The sequence below is a fragment of the Prunus mume genome, linkage group LG3 (genome assembly GCF_029339155.1).
Source record: "Prunus mume cultivar Tortuosa linkage group LG3, ASM2933915v1, whole genome shotgun sequence".
In the NCBI taxonomy this organism is placed as follows: Eukaryota; Viridiplantae; Streptophyta; class Magnoliopsida; order Rosales; family Rosaceae; genus Prunus; species Prunus mume.
The window spans coordinates 8,454,673-8,474,415 of NC_142700.1; the positions used below are offsets into that span (position 1 = coordinate 8,454,673).

At 36.8% G+C, this 19,743-nt stretch overlaps 3 protein-coding genes across 3 annotated transcripts; 1 reads left to right on the top strand and 2 right to left on the bottom strand.

Moving 5' to 3' along the window:
- Positions 1-2,779: 2,779 nt before the first annotated feature.
- Positions 2,780-4,567, bottom strand: LOC103325534 (Peroxidase superfamily protein). The gene is made up of 3 exons (XM_008227715.2): positions 4,210-4,567; positions 3,589-3,931; positions 2,780-3,371 (listed from the first exon to the last, which is right to left on the bottom strand). Exons 1-3 carry the CDS (start codon positions 4,513-4,515, stop codon positions 2,965-2,967), a joined length of 1,056 nt encoding a protein of 351 aa, XP_008225937.1. The 5' UTR covers positions 4,516-4,567; the 3' UTR covers positions 2,780-2,964.
- A 4,360-nt stretch (positions 4,568-8,927) lies between these two features.
- Positions 8,928-13,201, top strand: LOC103325535 (uncharacterized). The gene is made up of 2 exons (XM_008227716.3): positions 8,928-12,470; positions 12,593-13,201. The coding sequence occupies exons 1-2, from the start codon at positions 9,623-9,625 to the stop codon at positions 12,964-12,966; spliced, it is 3,222 nt and encodes a 1,073-aa protein (XP_008225938.2). The 5' UTR covers positions 8,928-9,622; the 3' UTR covers positions 12,967-13,201.
- A 917-nt stretch (positions 13,202-14,118) lies between these two features.
- Positions 14,119-16,670, bottom strand: LOC103325536 (excitatory amino acid transporter). The gene is made up of 3 exons (XM_008227717.3): positions 16,483-16,670; positions 16,239-16,376; positions 14,119-14,381 (listed from the first exon to the last, which is right to left on the bottom strand). Exons 1-3 carry the CDS (start codon positions 16,571-16,573, stop codon positions 14,365-14,367), a joined length of 246 nt encoding a protein of 81 aa, XP_008225939.1. The 5' UTR covers positions 16,574-16,670; the 3' UTR covers positions 14,119-14,364.
- Positions 16,671-19,743: the final 3,073 nt, after the last annotated feature.

Genomic DNA, 19,743 nt, shown 5'->3' on the forward strand with positions numbered 1-19,743 from the left:
ATACCTAAACTAGCCCTGAAATATAAAAAGAGAGTATGGAGAGTGAAGCTACATATAAAACATGCGCCACATAACCAAATTTCATAAAAATTTGAACAATAAGATTCCACTGATATGAGGCACGTGAGGAAGAAGACCAAGAAGTAAGAAGAGGGTAAAAACACTGGTTATGAGGCACGTGAGGAAGAAGACCATCCTTTTATGGTTTGGTGCAGTGCAAGGCAGGGCAGCTTCAGCTTTTAAAAGGGAGAGACACAGATAAAGGGTGTGAATGAAGTTCCAATAAAGCGACAAGGGCTATTTAGGGAAATTAAATGCTAAAGAGACCCTTCTTCACCATTGCTTTGGATGCCATGGCAGGCCTGTTTAACTTTACACGCAAAACAATGGCTTTCAATTTTCTCTTTAATTATTGCCTCAATTAAGCCTCAAAAACGATAACAATTTGTGAATCATTATGTCCCTACTCTTTGTTTATCCAAAAGCCAAGGGAACAAAAATAGCTATGTGCTCTCTGGCAAATAATCCCACTCGCATAAACATTCCCAAAATCCAATTGCTTTTTTCTCTTTTGACAACTGATGAAAAAAGCAAGTCCACCATCAGCTACCTTAACTAGAAACATGCTTGTTTTTTCTCTCTTAAAAAAAAAGGAAGAAAAAAAAACCTTCAATAAGAACATATTTAGAACATCCACTTCCATTCTTGAAGCAATTAAGCTGCTCATGTAATAATCTATGCCACATTTGTTCCAAATATTAAAATAATTATTTTTATCAAGGATAATAGCGTCGGCACGATAATAACATCCAAACGTCCGAATGAGAGAACAACTATATATATATATCTAACACTTGAAAATGGAAAAGAGCAAAATAGTATTATCTAATTGATCATATTCATTGCCTATATACGTCCAAAAAGAAATATTAGGTGCAAAAGAGAAGCAAGCTACAAAAATGAATAATAGCATAATGATGACCATGAAGAACATTACTACTTAAATATCATGTACATCCTGGTTATAATTGCAAAATGATTGTCTGAAGGTTCTGTCTAGAAAATTATAATAATAAAAATTAAAAATAACATATAATTAAGCTGTAGTGATATTACTGCACTATATATAAATCAAATGGCAGAAAACACAAACCACAAAGAAGGAGAAAATCAGAGACTATATGTTTTTTTTTTCCTTTCTTGATCATATATCTACTTCGATCACTTTGTTTTGCTAGCTTCCACAATACTCCTCACCTATTTGAAATGGGATTTGGACCACTTGGAACTTCATGTGCACGAGCATTGAACATATTTTCTTGCCATGGGAATGGCTGCCTCCCTGGACGAACCCGAAACCCTAGCCCTCTCCTTCGACTTGATTCGCCTGTAGATTCATCAGCCTTTGAATATCTGGCGCCATGTGATGATGATCTTCTGTACCAAGCTCCATGACATTTTTCTTAATGGCTCCAACTCCATGTGATCTAGAGGTAGAGGAAGAAGTAGCATGTGGGATTGGGAAGCTATGATGTCTAGCCATGGAGATGTGGAATATCATAAGGAGGAAGAAGAAGATGGTTGCTAAAGTGGTAGGAGATGATTTTGCATTACAAGCCATGCAAAATGATTTTGTTTCTTTTTAATATTCAAATCATTCAACAAGTTCTAGTTGATAATCATGCAACAACAACTAGGTTGGTAGGTGCTAAAATGAAGGCTTGGCTTTGCAAACTAAGGCTGCTCCATAGCTCAAGATGGAAAAGAAAAAGAGACGCTACAAGATTTGAAATACCCTGTAGGGGTTTATATCATGAAAGTTCAAATGAGAGAGAGAGAAAGAAAGAGGTCTGAAAATAAAAAGGGGAAAGCAGGTGTTTGTGGACTACTTTTACATGTCGTTGGAGATGATTCATTAAACAAGTATATAAATAAACAAAACAAAACCCCCCAAGAAAAAAAAACAAATCAACTCCTGTGTTCTTTAAATTATTTAAAAAAATGTAAGCTTGTGTATTAAATTCACAAAAACTCATTAACAGGTAATCAATTTTATGAATTTTTTGATAAACTTCCAAAAATTAGATGTTAATATGATTGAAACATATTAATTTTATGAAGATATATAATATTTTGTTTTTGGAGGATATTTTCTATTGAGATGGGCGATAATATATTAAATTCACACACACTAAACAGATGTTAGAACTCGAACTCAAAATCTTACCTAAATGAGCAATTACTCCAAACCATTACACTAGTAGCTCCTTTGCAATTTTATTTAGATATGTGATGTCTTATAACAGTGTGAATAAGTAAGATTATATTTAAAGAGAGAGTTTGCTCTTTTTCTTTTTGGGGCAGGCCTGATAAAGTGACAGTTCGCTTGGTTTGACCTTTTTGACACAGTGAGGACGCGCTTTGGAAAAACCCATAGTTCCTTCAAAAGAAGACAAAATAGAGCCCACAGAGTATGAGTCACAGATGCTAACGCTTGAGGCAGATAAAGGTCTCGAAATATTCTTTTCAGATATCATTTTAGGTCCACGATGGTGTTTCAATTAATATCAGGCCCTTCTTATATAATTTTTCAGATCCATAAAGTTTCTCACAACAGTGACCTTTCACCACTACCCAGCTAATAGATGAAGGGAAAGTAAAAGAGAAGAAGGGGCTTGAGAGAGAAGATTTCCTTTCTCACAGGCCCATTTTCTGTCCATTGAGTGGGGGCTTTGGGTGCAAAAACTATATGTAACTCAATTTTTAGAGAGGCAAGAAAGGTTGAACATGAGTGAACAAGTAAATTCCATATCATATCAAGCCAGCTCTGTTAGCTGTAACCTGTAAGGTGGCACATAAACATTCAAAAACAACAACAATTTCAAAGATATCATATGGTTAAGCAAAAAAAAAAAGAACAAGGTAAGGATTGGAGGCTGCTTGTCATTAGAATTAAAAGGTCACTTAATAAGAGTTGACAAAATTGCAATTGGTTCGAATTTCGCCTTCGTTTTGCTCGGTGAGGACTTGAACATTCCCTAATTTGGCCATGGACACTCCAAACTGGTGGTAGAAGACTGATGGCTGGTAAGCAAAAGCCTTGATAAGAGGCGAAGTCCTTGGATCAGAATACAACAGTTGGTCTGTGGACAAAAGTCCCATCTTCTTCTGCAGATTGGTGTAATATCCAATGTCAAATTTATGTGGAGTTGCAGCATCAAGATCAACATAGTCCGATGCCCATCTGCATTTTCTTTCCAAGTAGTTCAAATACTGTGGATCAAGGGATGGATCAGGCTTGCCAGTTCCACTGAAGTTATAGAGCCTGTGTTGTACAGAACCACATGACGACCTTCCTATGGTGTGTGCCCCTGCAGATCAAAACCATTTATTGCAACTAAAGCAGTTAGAGATTTGTGTTCTAGTGACTAGTTGTAGGGAACTTTTGTTGTCGTCGCACACTAGTTATGTTGTCGCATTCTCAATTTGGACCTATAATTAAATTGATTCATGTTTGAACATGCGGTCCAAATTGACTGTGTGATGATATAATATGCGAGCGAGATGCATGTGGACTAGATGGTTCACCTGAGAGAACGACCAAGTCAAGTACATTCAAGCCCTGTGATTGGAAAAACTCAACCAAAGCAGTGATGTTTTCATGACCCATTGGCACCATTTCAGTTTCCTTGGCATTTGAAACTTTCCCATCTCTCCTCCCGTAGGGGACGGCCCAGTATGGACCTCCAGCTTGAACAGTGGCATCTCTGGCAGCTGCAGTCAAAATGTCTGCACAAGATACTGTCTTTGGGCACTTCTTCTCAACCTCTGCTTTAATATCATCTATCAGTTCAAACCCTCTTAGTGTCTTGCTGGCCGCAGCTGTCCTCTCACTTCCCTCATGGTATAATAAGATGGAGGCATCGCATCCCTACATATATTGCAAACCACAAATAAAATATATAAGGCATGCAATATTACTATATGAAATTGGTTTGTTAAGCAATGGAGCAAACTATTTTCCTCTTTTCACAACTTCGTCACATAAAGTGGATCGTTGAAATATCGCAGTATCATGGATCTCATTTTATGTGATCAGTTAAACGAGTTGAGAAAGAGTTGGGTTGTGATGCAATTTCTAACTACTTATTATTAATCACGTGCGACATACACATGTACACGCAAGTATAACATGGTTAATATTCTTACCCTGATGGCACAGTCATGGAAATGCAACCTCATGAGGCTAGCAGCAAGGCTGAAATCCTGCTTAAGCCATTCCTTGACCTTCCTATTGATAATGCCTTCAAGGTCAGGACAACTCCTGCGGTAGAAACCAGTGGAAAGAAACTCTCCAAACGGCAAGTCGTCTGACAAACTTGGAAGTGTTAGAGTGGTGGCTCCCTCCCAAGACTTATGTGTTTCTTCTTTATGGTAATCATGTTCTGGGTCACATGAAGATGGATTTAACTGCACAACAAGAAGAACAAGGAGCAAGGAAACTATGGAGTTCATGATTCTTGTGCAGCAATTATCTGCCTTGCCCAAAAATGAAAGACTATATGCTGCTTTGCCTTCCAATGAAGGGTTTTGACAAAGCTTTGATTTATATATATCGCATGGTGTTACTGATTAGAGAATCTAATTGGGATGTTAGTTAGGTTAATTATTAATTAGTTGCAGACTACGTGGGAAGCACCCCCTGCAAATGGAGAAGACATGCCAGCATGTAGAGCTTGAGAATGATATTGCTGCTTTATTTTTATTTATTTATTGAAAAAAATAACATTGACTTTCCTAAAATCTAAATGTACAAGCATTTGATTTGCATTAAATTTTTAAAGATAATTATTGTACTTTTTTTTGTGAAACTACAAAAAGATATTAGTCTTTTTATTTCTCCTCTTTTTTTCTTTTTTGAGATAGAAAATAGAAAAAGCCTGAAAGAAGTAGGCAATTAGTTGGGTTGCACTTGGGCCCAAAAAAATAAGTTGTTACTGCATATGGAGTTTGGGTCAACAAAATCTAGCCCAATTATGACTGAGTTAAACAAGTACAGATTGGGTTCGAGGGAATAAACTCGAGTGACCCAAATCCGAATAAACTCTAAAGTTTTAGGACCAATTCCATCCAAACCAAGAATTATTGTGCTCCAACTGACCAAATCTTTATCCGTAAGAAAATATAAAATACGAGGAAGTATTTTAACTAATAAGGAAAAAGAAGAAAATGGGCAAAGTTGAGGTTGGTGAAGGTGCTCTGGTTAGCTCTTTCCTAAAGACCACAGATCATGCTTTTGGTCCATCGGCTCCATAATCACAGATGGCGGAGGCAAGCCTCACAAGTTGGGCTGGCTGTTATACTTGTCATCTCATTACATTTGCCACGCATGTGATGAGAAGATATAATTATCTACTTGAATGGTAATTGATTTGGGGTTTATGTATAATTTTATTTTATTTTTAATGAAGAAAAGTTTAGGGGGAGGGGAGGCTACCCTATCTTAGAGCAAAGGCATATCAAAGTCTCTTTGAGAACTTACATAGGGGTCTTAGCCCTTTTTTTTGTTTTTACAGATTATCTATCAATAGGAATTCTCAGCAACTAGATTTGAACCTAAGCATGAATAGCAAAAAGAACGATTCTTACCAACTTAACCAACCCTCGTTGACTGGGTTTATGTATCTTTGAATTAGAACAAAATCAGACAAAAGTAAAGCTTGTCTATTCCATGTTCTTCAAGAAAATGACATAAAGGAAGAATTGATATTACAACAAGAAGCGTTGGTCTTAGCTGTCCCTGCATCATGCAAGCAGGCTTATACGTACCCATCATTTTTTCTATAGCTATCTTCATCATTTGCCAATTAATTGAAATCCTCTGGGAAATCCGGTCTTTAATTAAAAACCGGACTGTTAATATGCGTATCGATATTGTATATGTGTTGACAAAAATGTATCGATATAATCGAGCTATATATCAGATTATATACAAGAAATTAAACTTTGCGTGTGTGTATACATATATATATATATATATGTTATGGGTCAACAGCAGAGGATATATATTGTGAATCAGGTGATCATGGTTTAAGTACTCTTTTTGTTATCGTTAAGTAGCATCAGAGCGATGTCGTATTCTCTTGGACAAAGCATATACATCTAATTCTACAATTAAATTATCTCAACCATTTTGTAATTGTCTAACCACTCATGAAATCCTCCAAGCTAGCCTTCGCCCTCGTGGGGTCATGACTCTAGCGAATACGCATACATTGCATGGCTTTGCTTAAACTAATTATAATGCTTATTATTATTAATCTATGGGGGAATCTTTGCATGCATATCCAGAGGCTTGTTTGATTTTAAAGATAATTAATCCATGAAAAGTTAATATTCCTCTGACCTTCACGTAATATGGTTTAATTAGGGATCGATGATGGATAAAGTAAGCATTCTTTTTGTACTTATTACCTCAGCATATGATTCACGGGTAGACTTTAAACTCATTTGATTGACAAAGTGGCTAGTTGGTGTTGCAATCAACAAGCAAAACGACTATATATCTTTTGTGAAACTCAAGCATACACTTTTATCAGCAACATTGTTTTGAGTAAACAAGAATCAAAGGAGAAAAAAATTCCTTAAAATTTTGTATATATCTAGAATAATAGATGCTAAAGAAAGAGGCTATATTGTTTAATTAAGGGTTAGTTTGGTTCAAGTTTTAGGAGTTTGAGGATGGGTTTGAAATTGCATTTCGATATTTGGTAAGTACAATCTTGAGAATGTAATTATGGACTCGTGGGTATGAACTTTACATTAAGGCTGAGTAATATTATCAATTTGGACCAAATATTTAATCCATAGTTTACACAATCAATACTCAATGATTCGGAATTTTCATAATTTTACAATATAACATATAAGATTGTCTCATGAAAAAAATTAACATATATTTACCCATTTTAGTAAATTCTATATGAAATACAACAATCTCTTTCTCTTGTATATGTGGCTCAGTTTGGACGGGATTGAAATCCAATCCAAATGAGTTCATATGATTTTTAAGTCTTTAGATAAAATTTGTAAAACACAATATGTTGAACTGTTCAATTTAATGAATCTAGTTTTAAAATTTATAAGTTCACCAAATAACGACAAAGTATTAATCTTATCTAATTGAAATAATCTAAACAAGGATTTAGAATATCTCAAGCTTGGGAGAAGGAAAAAAGTTCACATGCATGGTTTACAGGCTTGGTCGTATATTTTATACAAGAACAAATATCTCAATAATGAATTGGAGTCCGAGTTCCGACAATGGTTATTAAATGGGCTGAATTAGAATTAGTTGTCCATATCAACCATCACCTGTAGTTGGACGTTAAGGTGAAAGTAGGTAAGAGTTGAAGAGATATGTGAGTGTGAGCCTTTGAATCAGCAGCTTTTATTAAGGTTTGAACAAAGTATAGAGCGTGGTTGTTTACCAAATAATTAACACGTCTTATTAACTTCTAAGTTATAACTGCGTTTTCTTAATTAATTTTCAACCACATGGAATTATTGACGTAAACTGGAGGCAGTGCCTACTGTGATGACGCTAATACCTCTATGTTGAAGGGAAGAATTATGAAACCATTATCTTTGCCAATATAATTTGCGGAAGTAGGTTGGATAGAATTTGTTTGCATGCAGGAGTTTGAGAAAGAGCTTAGCAAAGTTTGCATAATTGAGTGAGGAAAAAGAAACAAAGGATATACAATTTTGGAGTAAACATAGGGTTTACTTGCAAACCAATCAAAGCTTATCAAAACAACTTTGCATGGCCACAAAAAGACATGAGGATTTGGTATCTCAAACCCAATTAGCATGACATAAACCATATTGTATTGAACTTTTAAAAGGGTATATGATACATGTAATCCTCAAGTTAGCAATAACCAATCGATCTGTTTGCGATTGATTCTAAAATGATTAAACGTTTTCTAACAACCTAAAGTGCTTCTTCCAGAAAAACTTATATAATGCTTTTAATAAAAGTGTTTCTAACAAAAACACTCGCGAACAAAATTGCTTCCTCTATAATTAATCAAAAAGAGTTAGATGGAAGGAATTTTAGAAGGTAAGTTGGGTTACGTATGGAATGACAGGGGTTTGGGGGGATTGTGTTGACTTTGTAAAGCTTTTCAGTTTTCTAGTGTAGAAATGTTCTTAGTTTGATTGATTTTATAATGGGAAATTCAACCGCTCACTTTCAGAGTAGGGACTGAGTCATCTTGAGCTAATACACCAATTCTGTAAAACCCACAAACAACGTCCCTTGTCGGTCACCCAACTACTGTATCTTCTCCATGTAAGCCCATATCTTCTTTTAACTTCACATTCAATCAAACAGAAACACCCCACTCTGTTTTTCTTCTCTCTGTTTCTATATTTTCACTGCAAGTTTGTGCCTTTCTTAAATAGTCTGACCTTTCGTGTACCTGTTCTCATTTATGAATTGAATAATTTTCTTATTTTTATATATAAATTATTCTCATGTTGTTTCTCTGACCCAGTTTGACCTTCTCAATTCACAATCCAACTTTATCCCATTATTTAAACACAAAACTTGTCAATAGCACAGTGGAAGCAGGGTAGTCTCATTGATGGGAATTGTTGCAGCTTGACAGCTGACAAAACTTGTGGTCTCATTGAAACTCTCTTATCTCTCTCTCTCTCTCTCTCTCTCTCTCTCTCCCTTGATGTGCACCCATTTTTAGGCATCATAAACACAGCCTGCAAAAACCCAACTTTTCAATGCATGCAATTTGCAGTAAAATTCAATCTTTGTACACTTCAAGAACCATATATTACATGCACACCCTCACATGGCAACTCAATACCACGCGTCTCTTCTCAACCCAAGACCAACATTCAACAACCACCGCCATATTGATCACTTCTCTCAGAAAGATACAAGCTTTCGACTTGTCCATCAATGAAACAGTTGGTTTCAAGTTCATATAGCATTTCGTATATATCTTGAACTGCTCTGTTTTTCTTTGTTGAAGAGAGAAATGGCTGCCGCAGCAACAAATATTGTTGTGCCATTTTTACTTGTTCTGTTCGTGCATCTTTCATTTGGTCTTGTGTTGTCTGAGGCAAAGCTTGATGGCAACACAACTTTAAGTGTGCTTTTGGAGGTGAAGAGGTCATTTGTGGAAGACCCAGAAAAAGTGTTGCATGCTTGGTCTGAAAGCAACCCAAATTTCTGTACTTGGAGAGGAGTGTCTTGTGGGCTTGACTCGGTTGATGGCTCAGTTCAAGTGGTGGGGCTCAACCTTTCCGACTCGTCACTCACCGGATCAATATCACCCTCACTCGGTAGTTTGCAAAACCTGCTCCACCTTGATCTCTCTTCTAACGGCCTCACGGGTCCCATCCCACCAGCCCTCTCTAACCTCTCTTCCTTGGAATCTTTGCTTCTCTTTTCAAACCAACTTAGTGGGCCCATCCCGATTCAGCTTGGCTCGCTGTCGAGTCTCCGGGTCATGAGAATCGGTGACAATGAACTCACTGGGCATATTCCCGCCTCATTTGGCAATCTTGTCAATTTGGTCACTCTTGGTTTGGCCTCATGCAGTCTCAACGGTCCAATACCACCCCAAATCGGCCGACTCGGCCAACTCGAGAATTTAATCATGCAACTCAATCAACTCGAGGGACCAATTCCAGCCGAGTTGGGAACTGTTCCAGCCTCACTGTCTTCACAGCTGCTCAAAACCATCTCAATGGATCGGTCCCTGAGGAATTGGGTCTTCTCCAGAATCTCCAACTACTGAATTTGGGCAACAATAGTCTCTCTGGGGAGATTCCGGGTCAACTCGGCAGACTGAGTCAACTCGGGTACCTGAATTTGGTGGGAAACCAGCTCGAAGGTCCTGTACCCAAGTCCTTAGCTCAACTGGGTAATCTTCAAAGTCTTGATTTGTCCATGAATAAGCTCACAGGAGGAATTCCAGAGGAAATGGGCAACATGGCTCAACTGGTTTACTTGGTTTTATCAAACAACAATCTCTCTGGTGTCATACCAAGAACTCTATGTTCCAACACAACCAGTTTGGAGCACTTGATGATATCAGATGCTGCAATTTTTGGTGAAATCCCAGTCGAACTGAGCCAGTGCCAATCAATGAAGCAACTTGATTTGTCCAATAACTTGCTCAATGGATCAATACCAGTTGAGCTTTTTGAGTTGGTGGGGTTAACTGATCTCTTGCTCCACAACAACAGCTTGGTTGGTTCAATTTCTCCTTACTTGGGCAACCTCAGCAACCTGCAGACACTTGTCTTGTATCACAACAACTTGCAGGGTCCTCTGCCAAGAGAGATTGGAATGCTTGGGAAGCTTGAGATTTTGTATCTCTATGATAATCAGCTCTCTGGAGAAATCCCAATTGAGATTGGCAATTGTTCAAGCTTGCAAATGATTGATTTCTTTGGAAACCGTCTCAGTGGGGAGATTCCAATCACCATTGGAAGGCTCAAGGATTTGAACTTACTTCATATCAGACAGAATGAACTGGTGGGTGAGCTTCCCGCCACATTGGGCAACTGTCATCAACTTACTATTCTGGACTTGGCAGACAACAGTTTATCTGGTGGCATTCCTATAACATTTGGATCTCTCCAAGCAATGGAACAGTTCATGCTCTACAACAATTCCCTTGAAGGTAATCTTCCTGATACATTAGCTAACATGGGAAATTTGACCAGAGTGAATCTGTCAAGAAACAAGTTGAATGGAAGCATTGCTGCATTGTGTAGCTCAAGTTCATTTCTTTCTTTTGATGTGACTGACAATGCATTTGATCATGAGATTCCTTACAAGCTGGGAAACTCACCCTCTCTTGAGAGGTTGAGATTAGGGAACAATCAATTTACTGGTTCAATCCCACAGACACTGGGAAACATCAGTGAACTATCACTGTTAGATGTCTCGGGAAATTCACTCACTGGACCAATACCAGCTGAGCTTTCATCCTGCAAGAAACTGGCCCATATTGATTTGAATAACAACTTTCTTTCGGGTACCATTCCGCAGTGGCTTGGAGGTTTGCCTCAGTTGGGAGAGTTGAAGCTCTCCTCAAATCGATTCACCGGGCCTCCTCCCCAAGAATTGTTCAATTGTTCTAAACTGCTAGTGCTTTCTCTGAATGACAATTCTCTCAATGGAACTCTCCCTGCTGAAATTGGTAACCTTGAATCCCTTAATGTCCTAAACCTCAACCATAACCTATTTTCGGGATCAATCCCTCCAGCCATTGGTAAGCTAGGGAAGCTGTATGAGCTTCAGCTCTCACAGAACGGATTTGATGGTGACATACCATTTGAGCTTGGACAACTCCAAAATCTTCAGAGCATTTTAGACCTCAGTTACAACAATCTGAGTGGTCAGATCCCAGCCTCTATTGGGACACTGACAAAACTTGAAGCACTTGATCTATCGCACAATCAACTTGTCGGAGAAGTCCCTTCCCCAGTTGCTGGGATGATTAGTTTGGGAAAGCTTAATCTGTCTTACAACAATCTGCAAGGAAAATTGAGCAAGCAACTCTCACACTGGCCAGCTGAGGCCTTTGCAGGAAACTTGCATCTATGTGGAAGCCCTCTTGGTAAATGCAGTGTCAGAAGGCAACAGTCAGGCCCGAGCGAATCGGCAGTGGTAGTCATTTCTGCAATATGTACTTTATCTGCAATTGCTCTACTGATATTTGGAGCTGCTTCTCTCTTGCAACACAAGCAAGAAGTTTTTAGAAAAGCCAGTGAAGTGAACTGCTTGTACTCATCCAGCTCTTCCCATGCTCAGCGAAGACTGCTCTTCCCAAACGGTTCTGTCAAGCCGGATTTCAAATGGAAAGATATTATGGAAGCCACAAAAAATCTCAGCAATGAGTTCGTAATTGGCTCAGGAGGGTCAGGGATAATCTACAAAGCTGAGTTGTCCACCGGAGAAACTGTGGCAGTCAAGAAGATTTTGTATAAAGATGACCTTATGGCAAATAAAAGCTTCACAAGAGAGATCAAGACACTTGGGAGGATAAGACACAGGCATCTGGTGAAATTAATGGGGTATTGCAGCAACAAAGGAGTAGGCTCCAATCTGTTGATATATGAGTACATGGAGAACGGAAGCGTGTGGGACTGGATACACCAGCAACCAGCCACCAGCAATAAGAAGAGCCTTGATTGGGAGGCCAGGCTAAAGATTGCAGTTGGATTAGCTCAAGGAGTGGAGTATCTCCACCATGACTGTGTGCCAAAGATCATTCATAGGGACGTCAAATCAAGCAATGTCTTGCTAGATTCCAACATGGAGGCACATCTTGGGGATTTTGGCCTTGCCAAGGCGATTAATGAGAATTACGAGTCTAACACAGAATCGAATACATGGTTTGCTGGCTCCTTTGGTTACATAGCACCAGGTACTAAGCAGTTATGCTTTGATTTGTATTCTTTCTAACTACTTTGGATACTGATCTATCATTTGATTTCAACTTGAGTGTTTTATATGATTGATTGTTAACCGCATTTCATATGCTTTCAGAGTATGCTTATTCACTCAAGGCAACAGAAAAGAGTGATGTCTACAGCATGGGGATTGTGCTAATGGAGCTTGTAAGTGGGAAAATGCCAACGGATGCATCTTTTGGCCTGGAGATGGACATGGTGAGATGGGTCGAGACACATATTGAAATGCAGGATTCTAAGCGTGATGAGTTGATAGACTCTGCACTGAAACCACTCATATCTGGAGAAGAATGTGCGGCGTTCCAAGTGCTTGAAATAGCACTGCAATGCACAAAAACCAGCCCAGCAGAGAGGCCTTCGTCCCGGCAAGCATGTGATCAACTATTACATGTTTTTAATCATAGGATGGTGGAGTTTGAGAAGACGAATATGGATTCTTGTACTACATAACTAATCAAATCATGTTTCAGAAGTTTGATGAACATTTGATATCAGCATAAATATACCATGTTTCATTTGGGCTAGCAACTATTGTGCAGCATTGAGAATAGGGTTTTGCTTGAGGCAAATGTCGATGGCATTGAAATCTATGTAAGATTGTGTTGTTAGAGCTTTGTTATTATTATCCGTGGATCAACGGTTGTAGTGTTTCAACCATCATGACAATCCATATAATGGATTTTTTGGTATTGCAGTGACATTGGAAGCTTAGGCTGAATGAAAAGAATCTAAATTTAATCAAACGTTCCTGTCCAGTAATTAACAACACTAACTTCGTATTCAATACACTGGTTATGTTGAATCAAAGAACTACAATTTAAGCTGTTGTCGCTGCAAATAACTGGAATTTGCCAATCACAACCAAAATTGAAAGGCTTGTGGAACTAGTATCTTTTCATCACAGTTCACCGTTTAGAACCAAAACCCAGAAACAAACAGAACAGTTGGTCCAACTGTTTCTGAAAGCTCTAACTAGAGTAATCCATATTTGAGATATATTTTGCTGACCATACTTTTCTAGACTTGACAATGCAGATTCGTTCAGCTCTGTGCATGACCAAACCACTTCACAAAGAAGAAAGTTTGAAGATGCTTTCTTCACTCAGGCTATTAAACCTACAAATACAATACCTGTAATAGTAATCAATACACCAACAACAAGCTCACAACCATGACATGTTGGGCTGAGAAACGGATGCAATTTATATACATAATTTTCATAAAATACTGTTTGGGGAACAAGAATCCCATTTTTATTTGGTTTTCTACATAAAATACTGCAACTGACTCTTCCAAAACACCATCTCAACCGAGGTCACATTGCGGAATCAGTTAATAAACTTAAAACAAAAATTACTAAAACTTAAACCCTAATAGATGCATGTTTAATAGAATACTAAAACTTAAACCCTAATAGATCCATGAAACTTAATAAAACACCAGTTTATAGGATTGTATTTATCACTAAAATGATCTAGGTGGGTAGTTGTCCATTCAGTAAGGGTACCGAGATGGTAATAACTTTGGATTTACGAATCAAGGAAAGCAGGACCACTCACCCATTGCCCAAAAGATGGATTCATTTTTTAGATATCTTGCAGCTAGGACAACTATTGAATTCATTTCATTTATTAACAACGCACTAGACACAGCATTCAGCTTTGCAATATGAAAGCATTTCATTATCATGCATCACAAAAAAATACCAGAAAAATAGGAAAGTTTTGACAACCTTGCAAACATATCAACATTAAATTAAAAACAAAAAGTGCCTGCAACTTAGAAGGCCTGACACTCTCTTAAAACATGGATCCCGTCTGAGCATGCCACAACACACTGAGATGCAAGCTAATCATCATCTTCATCTGCAGATGAAAAATAAATATTAATCAGGAAAAGGAAAGAGTCCGATGAAAGATAAGTTTGCACACATTAAATCCCATAAATTAAATCTTCGTTTTACTCAAGTGCTACACTAAACATGAAGTATGCAAATAAGTTACAAGCGCTTGGCATTTTCTAATAAAGTTTTAATCATCAAAAAGAGAAACAAACAAGAATAAATGCATGTCCAAACACTATCCACAAACAATCATCACTCAGTAAGAGAAAAACACTTGTAACAAAGTTTTTCATTGCAAGCCACTTCCAAATGTTGTACTTTACACTGTGCTCTTGATTACAGTGATGAGTACATTACTTTTTATATTTGTTCCCGCTAAGATTTCCCAAAGAAAGTCTGGAAGCACAAGGATATAATTCAAAACTTTTGGCTTCGGGTAAAACAAAAATCATACATGATGAATAGGGATCTGACCGATAAATGGTGTGGAAGAGCATGGAAGGCAAAATCGACATAATTTTGTGAGTACAGTATTTGAGGATTTCTTGTAGGAACCTCCCACAATGTTTTTAAAGGAAAACTAAATGAGTTTGGAAGCACAGGAAGCAAGAGGGCAATAAAGCAATTATGAGAATACTAAAGGAAAATCTTAAAACCTGGTTCTCCAAGGCCCAAAATGGCTTACAAGTAAGATCATAGCATTCAACCATAGTCTAATCAAACACAAGAAAGCTTAAAAGTAAGGACAAACCTGAATCCAAACCATTAGCATAACAATCGAAACGTCCTACTAAATAAAATAATCTCAGGGATCAGTACATTCTCTCACAAAATTTTGTTTTGGATCCATAACCATTTAATAACTCTGGAAAATGGCAAAAGTAAAATGCTTATTATCCTTCTTCATGGTTTTGCCAGTTTTTTTTTTTTTTTGGAGGGGGGGGGGGGGTGTTATGGACTGATCAATAAATGAAATTGTTTTTTCACTTACAATATCTCAGATGTCATATCAGTTTGATCAAGAAAAAAGGCTCCAAAATTTCAGATTATTTCACACAATGTAGGTAATTAAGAGGAAGACATGACAATAAAAGAGAAAATATATAGCAACAGATGGCAAAGAGAAAAAATTAAGTAGGCAAGCTAATTAGGGTTCAAGGGACCAAAAATAATCTCTGAATGTAAAAGGACTATGTATACTAGGCCTTTCACATCCCTAAGATCCTAGTGCAGTGAACACATGCACAAATACTTAAATCTTTGTGTTTCAAGCATAAATAAGTAATTGAGAGAATAACCATTCACAGACTCCATAATCCGTGAGATTATCTAGTAGACCAATAGGCCAATAAGACCTTGGCATGACGTTCGGAGTCCAGATGACCCTGAATGGGTTTTCCTGGTTTGAAATATCGAAATACTCTGCTTGATTCACATTTTCTATAAAGGATCCACCTTTATGAGGTGCAACCAATTTTGAGCTAGCGAGAGAAAGGAGGGAGGAGAACAAGATAGAAAAAGTAAGACAATATGTTATGTTTTAAAATTTTCACCTAAATATCCTCTGTACACGTACAAAAGTTCTAATTCAGCGTTCCCTCAACGTCCAAACCAAACTTACAGACAATAACTAGCTAAAGAACAGTACTTTGATTCATCATAACACTCAAAAAGACATGGGTTCTTAAGATTACTTATAGCGTGTTTCAAAATTTCACAAATCATCTCAAAAATGACACTTAGCAAAGCTGAGCTAAAAATTGAGACACCAAAACACAAATGGGATTGATGGGTTGTCATAGAATACAATCATGAGGCGTACGAAATTGAGAAATTAATTGAATTTGTGCGATTTTGATATTGGGTTGGATAAGTATACCAATGTATCGGCGCTCGTTGGCGGCCTTGGCCTTGTCGAGCATCTTATCAAGGTCCTCTTTCAGCTGTTCGTCCCATTTCACGAGCTGGTTTACGAACACCGCACCCAATCCCATGCCCAGCACGTGCTCCCAAGGATCTGAATCGGATCATTGGACAATTGGGTTTAGGGTTCATGAGTCAATGACCAGAGAAATGAATAATGATAAAAACGATAATTTGAAAGAGAAAGAGATGAAATTTACGGCGCATGTAAGGGAGCTTGCGGAGGGCATTGGAGTACATCTGGGTCCCCAGTCCCAGTAGGGCTCCGATCATCGTCGAACTTACCGGCATCTTCACAGGTTTGCTTACACTGTTCACTGTCTGTCTGTTTCTCCCTTCTTTCTTTATGTGCGAAGCTAAAATATACAGTAACTAAACATTTTACAACAATATATTATATATGCACATAAATCAATATATATATATATATATAAATAAAGTAAAAGATAATGAATGGTGAAACATTTAGAATATCAGAAAATGTCTTAATCAATGCAAACATTAAGAATTCAAATTATTAATTAAGTGAGGTTAATATGATAAATTCACACTTTTTCATATAAATAAAATTAAATTAAAAGAAAAATCAGATAATGGATCCTATTTTTATGGAACACAACTACTTATTATCTTTTTAATTCTAAAATAAGTTTAAAAATTTTCAAAAAGTCTAGCGGAAGAGCGTCCGAACAGACTAGTAATAATAAAAATAACTTTTTAAAGATAAAACTTTTTCTAAACACATTTTGATAGGGTTAATTATGGATTGAACTATATTCCAATTTGCATTTTGGCCCTTAAATTCAATCATTAAATTATGTAGTCTTCAAACTTTGTCAACATTTTGGTCATCCTTATCTATTTATCAAGTTTTTTGTCCATCCAAGGGGTAAAATGGTCAGTACATATCCTTTTTGACAAAATTGAGTGATTGAGGTTTAATTTGTTACAACTACTGGGAGTGGGCATTGAGACCAGAAAATTGGAACACCGAACCGGAAAATGGAAAAAACTAGAGAAAAAAAAACTCTAAAAAGTCAACAAACCATCATCAAATCTGATGTAGGACAAATAATAGGGTTGTTCCTACGAAAGAAATTTTGAAAAGGGGAAAAATTCAAAATCAGAAAATTGGGCTTCAAATATGGAAAATCATGTTTGAACATCAATTATGGCGCTAGGAAAAGAAGGAAGACGTATCTTTGGGATTTTCGAGTTGCTTGATTTCTTAAGAAGATCTATATTGTATTCATATTTTTAGAATAAGTTATCAATCATGATATTATTTTCCTGATATAATTTTAATTAGGATTTAAATTATTTTCTTATTAGTTAAGTTTTAGGAATATTCTGGAACCTAAGGTTTCCTACGGTTTTAGGATTTCTTTGTTTTCTATTTAAGCCAACTCATGACGTTGTATTAATCAGTTTTATCATATTATTAATCAAATTTATAGATTTTTTTCTATTTTCTAGTGGATTCTAGTTTCTGATGGATTTCAGTTTATCTTTTCGGATTTAGAAGTTTGTTGATCCGTAAATCCGTGCTTACGTGCTGCATCAAGTGGTATCAAAGCGGGTCATCATTCAGGGCAAGGATTTGCCTTCTCAATGATGAGTGGTAATGGGAGGTACGTAAACCTCATAGACAATGGTCGTGGGGAAATATCAAATATTGAAGGGGAATACGCTAGTGAATTTGCTCGAAGCCAATCCTATGTTGCAAATGTTCCATGTTTTATGGGAAGTGACTGAATTGAATGGCTTCTCGAATGGGTTGCAGATGTAGAGGAAATATTTGATATAATGGTGATTCCATAAGAGAATATGGTGATTTTTTTTTTATTAAAAAAAATTATTTAAGTCCAATGCTAATTTTCTAATCTCTGAACTAATATTTCCCCAATCCCAACCTTCAAAGTACCTTTCTTTTCTAGGTCCAATCATCTTTCTTTGCATGAAATTGGATCATTTGTGAAAGTTGAAGCCCACAAAATAAAATTTTAGTTGGAATTTGTAAAAAATATATACATTGAAAAAAATTTCCGCTCTGAAACCGAAAAAACCAAGAACCGCACAGGAACATATTTAAACTGGACCAGCCGGTTTTATAAAAAATTTCACCAAAATTGGATCGAATCGCACCAGTTGAATAGCACTGATTCTGATCTAGTGTGAGGTGGAAACTAGACCAGATCAGACCGCGCCCACTTAAAGCTTGACTAGTTTAATTCATTTATTAGGGCTATGATTTGATTCACCCAACTCGAGGACCCTTGCAACATTTCAAGGAATAAGATGGTGACATTTGGGTGAGACTAGTAACAATATTTATTGAATTAACAAAAGTGGCACAATATAATGACTAAAATGTCACTCGTGATAGAGTGTTAGGACTACATAATTCAATAAATATATTTAAGGACCAAAATGCCACTAGTACTAGACTCGTCTTTAAACAAACAAAATTATTACGTTAGAAAATGGAAGTATATTTATATGTAACTCAAAGCTGATAGACGATAGATCCACCAAATATTGCAAGAACTTTCACCAAACGAGTTTTGATTACTCTTTTGCATTCAATTAAAATCCACAAAATCAAAATTTGACTTCTCGATTTCAGGCCTAAAATTTATATACCACACTACCTCCCCATGTTTTGCTGTGTACATGACTCCTTGGTCAAAACTTGTCTTGTCTATTTGTGTATATAATATGCCTGTGTTAAGTTAGTGTGTACCACGTTAACGAGTTATGTTTTGAGTTGACCTTAATTATATAAGTCACTAACAAGGAGTTTCTAAAATAAATAGCCTTTTCTTTTTTCTTTTCTTTTTTTCTTTTTTTTTGTGGTTTTGGTGTTGGTTTTTGGATAGTTTACCAGTAAGATGAACATGCAGAAGTTTATCTTAAGGTATCGTTAGCTCTTCTGGTTTGCTTCGAGAAATCTGTTTATCTTTTTGACTTTCATGGCTTTGTAATGTGACTGGTAGCCAGCTTCTCCTAGTTTATTGGCCTAAAATGGGGACAAATTAACCACTATTATTAACCTAGTCTCTGTCATTATATGAAGGTAATTGAATTTATACTTCTTGGGTACCTGTTAAACCTAAACTTTAACCTCTGTAAGATGGAACATAGCAAACAAAGAAAAAAACTGTTGTAGAATAAGCATTTTACTTTTATCAGTGGTTGGCTTGGCTTGGCCGTAAATCAATATTTTATCTTTTCTCAACCCGATTCGTCATTAAATGTCATTAGATTTTAAATTAAAGTTGTCACTCCTATTTTGTGCTTTTGGAATACTATAGCCACCCACCACTTATCTATAACTACGGAGAAAAACTTAGTTGCAATGAGGATAATATTGTTTTGCTATTCCTGGCCAATAATGTTTTGTATGGAAGTGTTATCACGCTTGCTATCATCGTTTCATAAAAGTCTTTCTCACAACTGGG